At 47.6% G+C, this 6,000-nt stretch overlaps 3 protein-coding genes across 3 annotated transcripts; 2 read left to right on the plus strand and 1 right to left on the minus strand.

Moving 5' to 3' along the window:
* Positions 1 to 255: 255 nt before the first annotated feature.
* On the minus strand, positions 256 to 1,932 carry E1B28_002279 (uncharacterized protein). The gene is made up of 7 exons (XM_043159187.1): positions 1,832 to 1,932; positions 1,524 to 1,774; positions 1,256 to 1,453; positions 760 to 1,201; positions 592 to 700; positions 383 to 533; positions 256 to 316 (listed from the first exon to the last, which is right to left on the minus strand). Exons 2-7 carry the CDS (start codon positions 1,564 to 1,566, stop codon positions 279 to 281), a joined length of 981 nt encoding a protein of 326 aa, XP_043002786.1. The 5' UTR covers positions 1,567 to 1,774; positions 1,832 to 1,932; the 3' UTR covers positions 256 to 278.
* A 10-nt stretch (positions 1,933 to 1,942) lies between these two features.
* Positions 1,943 to 3,393, plus strand: E1B28_002280 (uncharacterized protein). The gene is made up of 3 exons (XM_043159188.1): positions 1,943 to 2,563; positions 2,618 to 2,893; positions 2,953 to 3,393. Exons 1-3 carry the CDS (start codon positions 2,411 to 2,413, stop codon positions 3,208 to 3,210), a joined length of 687 nt encoding a protein of 228 aa, XP_043002787.1. The 5' UTR covers positions 1,943 to 2,410; the 3' UTR covers positions 3,211 to 3,393.
* Positions 3,394 to 3,464: 71 nt separating this feature from the next.
* E1B28_002281 (uncharacterized protein) lies at positions 3,465 to 4,949 on the plus strand. The gene is made up of 4 exons (XM_043159189.1): positions 3,465 to 4,251; positions 4,300 to 4,515; positions 4,566 to 4,793; positions 4,846 to 4,949. The coding sequence occupies exons 1-4, from the start codon at positions 3,544 to 3,546 to the stop codon at positions 4,903 to 4,905; spliced, it is 1,212 nt and encodes a 403-aa protein (XP_043002788.1). The 5' UTR covers positions 3,465 to 3,543; the 3' UTR covers positions 4,906 to 4,949.
* The last annotated feature ends 1,051 nt before the right edge of the window (positions 4,950 to 6,000 follow it).

Consider the following 6,000-nt stretch of genomic DNA (forward strand, 5'->3'; position numbering starts at 1 on the left):
TAACTACAGTTCTCTGCATACATGCACATGCGAACGACGCCTAGGCAGATTCTTATTTTTTATTGACAATACGTTGGGTCAATAAAGCTCTGACAGTTACACTTATGTATATTGACGCCGTCGTTTTACCAGGAACCTCCGCTGGAGACATGATCAATAAACGTTCTCCAAGTCAAATATCATGACCCCTTGAAGAACTTATTTGGTTCCTTGTGAGCAGCGGGATTACACATTTCCATGTTGAAACATGGGTTGGGCGCAAGCAGCAATGCCTCTTTTTAATTCCTAGATACGTTTACATTGCGATTCACTAGACCTGAATATAGAAAACAGGCACCTCAGCTAGATCTCCTAGAGCGACATCGAACAAGTATATACATACCTCCAACCTTCAGGTTCGCCTGTGACATGTGTGTTGTACTCGAACCCCTCAATTGCACAAACCTTAAGAGACCCTGGACATGCGACTGTAGAGAATGGGTTTCTTCAAGTACCCCTCGAAGTAGCATTTCGAGTTCTGAATCTCGGGGTACCTATGACCAGAATTAGATTCTCTGGTTCGGTCCCAACATCAAAGTCCGAGGAACCCACTGCGACTTGGTGATGATGATGCCTCGTCCCCGTCAGTTCTTCCATGTCAACGTCCTCCAAAGCTGAACCAACGGGTGCTCTGTGCATATAATTTCGTGCACCGGAAGGTCTGGGTGGAGATTAAATAAGAATGGGGGGGAAAAAACGAGAAAAAGGCGACAAACACACCTAAGCTCTGAGTCGGATTTCATCTGGACATCTAGATCCCTGGAACTCACAAGTTCGTCAAGGTCCATCGCGTCATCCACGGATAGCTTCAGTCTTTTTGGAGGTTTCACCCGAGATTTCGGATAGGGACATGATGTTCTTCGTGTTCGTGGTTTTCGATGTGGCGACACACTTGACGGCGTCACAGAGGTGGCTGACAACGAAGATAAATTTTTCGATCTTGGTGTATGGTAATGAGAATAAGGTTGGTCTTCGTTCAACGATTGTGTCTTCCTCCTGTCCTTTGGTGTGCGATGAGGTCCCACAATACTACCATTATCGCTGATACTCGGAAAGGAGAGTGGCACATCGAAGTCTGCTTTTGTTTGAGACCTAGGTGCGGAAGGTGGAAAGACTCCTTGGGTGTTGAGATCGACGCCATTGCTATTCTCCGTCACCGTGCCTTGAAGAGTATAAGGGACAACACCTTTTGAGACAGGAGAAACTCATAACGCACGGGTGTCTTGAAAACTTCCGATACCAGTCCCACTACCGCTACCGTTTTGGTTTCCATTCGTGATGATAGTCGTGTTGTGCCTTGGGCTAGAGTTGGTAGCTGTTGAACGCCTGCGTTCACGATTCGAGGTTAATCGTCCCATGATTCCTGAGTTAGGTATGATGATTTTGAGTCCGTAAATGTGGGTGACAGGACCTGCTGCAACGAATGGTTTGGAATGAGTGGCGTCACAGTAGATAAGATGTAGAAAGTTTGGGAAAGAACGTACCAGAGATAGGAATGCCTGGAGAACCGTTGGTTCTTTCTCCCATCTAATCTCTTTATGCCGCCCTTTCTTTGGTAGTGTCGCGTCCCTTTGTACGGTGCTTGAAAGAAGGCGGTAACCAAAGTACCTTTGTCTTGACAGCGATAAAGACCCCACGCCTGGGTATCTCGGTGACCCTTCCTTGAAAGAACATTCCTTCCTTTTTGCCTATCTCTCCACGACGAATACGGCTGAAGCTGTCGAGAATACAGGCACTGGTAGGGCAAAGTACGGGTCAGTTCTTGGACAACGGTAAGCCATGCACGACTTACAGCCTTCCATTGACATCGAGGGGAAGCCCTGGCCGATGGGAGCGACGGGGGGACGAGGAAAAGGTATCGAGCGCGAATGTGCGCGTCGATGTAGAAAGAAGTAGGTCTATTAGACCCTTTTCTCACCGTCACCGCTTGCCTTTTTGCCACACTGCTGAAGAGATCCGACCACCACGCTACATTCTTCCTTTTTTCTGTAGAGCGATGACTGGTCGCTAATGCCGGGGCCATACCGGGACCCCTTTAAGAGGAAGAACACCTCTATCTCGGTGGGGCATCGTTCGAAGAGGAAGCTTCGAGCGGCGAGGACCAGCCTTTGAACGCACAGGTCGCCCACTGCCAGCCTTTGACTTTGCACTCACTCCGGTTCAAAAAAAGGATTAGTTCTTATTAAAATAAGTAACCCTTTTTATTTTTTTTCTTCTTTTCTATTTACCGTCCACGAACGGTCTTTGGCTTTGCACCCAAAGTTTAAGCCGGTCTATGACTGGCTTTTGAACTGTTTACCTGTCGTCCATTTCTTCTGCATCGTTGCACCCTTAGATCCTGACACGGGTACACCCATGTTTCCTTCCATCGATGGAACTTCCTTGGGCAAGCGTGTGTACCCTTGTTTCAGAAATCCCCAATACCATTAGAGGTAGCGACTTGACCTCAATTGCTCAAACCCGTTTCCATAAATCAAAATTCTTCTCGCAACCTCCACCTGTGGAAAAGATGTTGATTTTCAAGGCAAGTAGTCCTTTACATCTAGACCTCGCCAACCTCACTTCTCGAATACCACAGCTCCATGAGCCGCTGCTATCCGATGACTACCAAAAGCTTTGCTCCCAGTTACTGCAGTTCTCAAACTGCCCATTGAAGACATGGGCGTTGAGTGGCCTGCTCCGGCACGAATTCCTCTGCCACCTCCTAACGACGAAGTGTTTCGGTTCGTTGTTGCATATCCATACCCGATGGACCCGGAATCCTTTGAGCCACCGAAGCCCAAAAACCCTACGTCCAAATCTGACAAACAAGATGGCAGGGAGGGTAGCGATAAGGCATGAAGAGTCTATCACGGTGCGTCAGTATCAGATGTCTGATGCTTGACTTTCCTTTAATTCCTTTTTCGACCTTAGCTCTACGTGCGTCTTTGGGAATCAAACTCGTCACCTCTGCACAAGGTGTTGTGGCAAGCAGAAAGCCTACCGCCGACGTTTCTTCAGAAGATAACGAGAACGATGCTTCTCAACACTGAACGCACGACTTCTGATAGGCGTAACAAGGTCAAGTACTTGCTGAGGTGGAACCCAACTCATTTCAAAGATCAGGTTGACAGGGGCATTGGTAAACTCGGAGGCGGATGTGACATCCATAATGATCGTCCAACACTATAGTTACTGCCCTTACCTTCTTCTCTTATCATTATCTGCTTTCCCGTTCTGACGCGTCAAGAGGGTCGGTCCCTTTAGCGCATTGCTAATCATTAGCAATGCGTCCTTTCAAAAGAAAAACAGCTGATCCATTGTATTGTACGGTCATTAATTTAAGGTACCGGTAATAAGAATATGTTCAGGAAATTTTTGTCGGAACACAGAATTCACCCCACGATAGGGGCAGGAGGTGATAGGGCAGTCACATGTCATATGTCACCGCTCTTCGTCTCTTCGCTTACATGCCAAATCCTGCCTTCTGAGTGGTAGTGACTCGCTGGTTCAACTGCGACCGCCATGTTCTCCATTCTCCCCACATCTCTCAGTTTATTTCTCTCTTCTCTGCTATGGAAGACACGAGAAACGACCTCACAGCTGCACTTCCAGCTACGACATACTCATGCCATTACCGATCATTCACGAATAATCTTCTCAGATGAACCCAGAGCATTATCAGCCGAGACCTTCTCCATCGACACTACATCAATCACTACATATCGCCCACCATCCTTCTCCGCGTTTTCTAATGCTCGCTACCGTTCGCTACGACGCCTTGAATCAGAGTCTCTAATCTGGTCAGCGACTGAAGTCCGAGGACCTGATGTGCGTAACCGGGAAGTTCTGCAGTTACTCGCAAATATGACTGCGAATGCGTATACTCAACCAGATGGTAAGAGCTGGTATGACCTTGGGCCAGATTGGAACGCGACGTATCCGTATGGTTGGGAACCTGATGCTGACGGATTTCGTGGTCATGTTTTTGTATCCACGGATAACTCGACTGTTGTGGTATCAATCAAAGGAACCTCATTGCCGTGGATACATGGTGGACCAACTACGGCGAAGGACAAGCTCAATGACAACCTCTTGTTCTCGTGCTGCTGTGCGAGGGTTGGTCCTACATGGTCGACTGTCTGCGGGTGCTACGAGGGTGGATACAAGTGCAATACGAACTGTGTGGAAAAGAGCTTGGCAGAGGAGAGTTTGTTTTATCCTATAGGCATGGTATGTGTCCCCTCTTAATCACATTTGTCGCTGTTAACGACCTATCAGAATCTATACAACAACATAACTTACATGTACCCGGAAGCAAATATTTGGATAATCGGCCATTCGTTGGGAGGGTCTCTGGCGTCACTTATTGGCGTCACGTTTGGAACACCTGTCGTCGCTTTCCAAGCTCCTGGGGAACAAATGGCTTCTCAAAGGCTTCATCTACCTTCGCCTCCTTCCACTCAACACGTTACCCATGTCATCAACAACGCTGATGTACGCTTTCATTTCTATCTTGAAGGACTTTCCTGACTTACAGAGTTTAGCCAATTGCCATGGGGGTTTGTACCGGTGTTTCTTCAAGCTGTGCTGGAGCTGGTTATGCCATGGAATCTCGCTGTCATTTAGGCAACATTATCCGATACACTACTATCGAACGGTTTGGATGGTCGAGTAATGTCATGAACCATGGGATCAAGGTCGTCATAGATAAGGTCTTGAGCGATGAGACGTGGGAAGTCCCTGAGCCGTCCCCTGAAGATGCGGATTGTTGGGTAAGTGATCTGGTCTCTTATTCTTCGCATTCACTCAAAATTGGGACCTTAGAGTACTGAGTGCGCGAGCTGGACGTTTGACAAAGACACCGACAGTATCGAATTATTGTAACATACTCTACGAAACACTAATAGAAGTGCACCATTTGCCGAGCAGAAGAATACCGCGATCTACACACTTTCTCCCGGGAAGACGGTACCATTCTGGGTGAGAGCCGCAGCGTGGCTCCTAGCGATCCAAGCATAGCGGTTCAATACCTGTTGGGGGGGGACGGGGGCAGGGGGAGGTGCTCAGCGAACCGATAGGACCAAAAAAAAAAAACAAATCTGCGCTTACTTGTCGAAATAGGGGAACATCTCCAAAGCATCAGGTTTCGCCCTCCAAAAGCTCGCATGGTTCAGAGGCAGTTGAAAGTACGAGTACGTCGAGGAATCCGCTGTTGAGACCTGCTCGGAAAAGACGGCCTTTTATGTTCAGCTCAACAATCGCAACACGTATTACTGCGGAATGCATTAGGACGTTGGAGGCGAAAGCATAATCCCCCCCCTCCTGAAAAAGTATCGTGCAGGTGTTTCGAAGCGAAAGTAACTTTGACAGAACTCAAGGGCATATTCGCAGACTGGCAGAGAGTTTCCATGCTTTTTTTAAAAAGTTCACGACCGTTCGTACTAGCTAACGAAACAGAGTGCAGATTCCGTCGGCCGTACACAGTTTCTTGCTAGATCACTGCAAGTGCCTGGCTACTGCGAATGATGGTTTTATTGCTACATAAGGCTATATCTGTCCCACAGCCTTTCCAAAAGTCAGAGGTTACACGACACACAAGACATGAAAAACAACCCATGTACACCCTATCCCCAATGATGACAGGGCTTCCTACTCCTTCGCCAAGCGGCAGCCCGTGAGTAGTACTTGTTGATGATAAATTCCCTTTCTGGAGGGTTTGGCATGTTTTCCACATGTTCCCGAATCATCTTGTGCATCCAGTTTACATCACTAAAATCCTTCAAGGAATTGTCGGCAAGTTCCCGTCCTTATAGTGTGGCATAAAAACATCCTCCAGTGCTTTCAACATGTCCCGCATTCCAGGATTTTCCCAGCCTAATTCCGAATAGATTCTTTCTATGAATGCAACCTTTTTTCCTGCATGGGAGTCCAACTCAAACAGATTACGCAGCAGGTTGTGTAGCTTGTGGGGTTGACCAC

This window comes from Marasmius oreades, chromosome 10, assembly GCF_018924745.1.
Source record: "Marasmius oreades isolate 03SP1 chromosome 10, whole genome shotgun sequence".
Taxonomy (NCBI): Eukaryota; Fungi; Basidiomycota; class Agaricomycetes; order Agaricales; family Marasmiaceae; genus Marasmius; species Marasmius oreades.

Bases quoted from the DNA above. Each gene is read 5' to 3' on its own strand.
- E1B28_002281 (XM_043159189.1), top strand. From the start codon at position 3,544: ATGTTCTCCATTCTCCCCACATCTCTCAGTTTATTTCTCTCTTCTCTG. The intron at 4,252-4,299 runs GTATGTGTCCCC...ACGACCTATCAG, and splicing joins TGTTTTATCCTATAGGCATG to AATCTATACAACAACATAAC. The intron at 4,794-4,845 runs GTAAGTGATCTG...TTGGGACCTTAG, and splicing joins CTGAAGATGCGGATTGTTGG to AGTACTGAGTGCGCGAGCTG.
- E1B28_002279 (XM_043159187.1), bottom strand. From the start codon at position 1,566: ATGGGAGAAAGAACCAACGGTTCTCCAGGCATTCCTATCTCTG. The intron at 1,202-1,255 runs GTGCGTTATGAG...ATACTCTTCAAG, and splicing joins CGGAAGTTTTCAAGACACCC to GCACGGTGACGGAGAATAGC. The intron at 534-591 runs GTGGGTTCCTCG...TTCTGGTCATAG, and splicing joins ATCATCATCACCAAGTCGCA to GTACCCCGAGATTCAGAACT.
- E1B28_002280 (XM_043159188.1), top strand. From the start codon at position 2,411: ATGGAACTTCCTTGGGCAAGCGTGTGTACCCTTGTTTCAGAAATCCCC. The intron at 2,564-2,617 runs GCAAGTAGTCCT...CGAATACCACAG, and splicing joins AAAAGATGTTGATTTTCAAG to CTCCATGAGCCGCTGCTATC. The intron at 2,894-2,952 runs GTGCGTCAGTAT...TTTCGACCTTAG, and splicing joins GGCATGAAGAGTCTATCACG to CTCTACGTGCGTCTTTGGGA.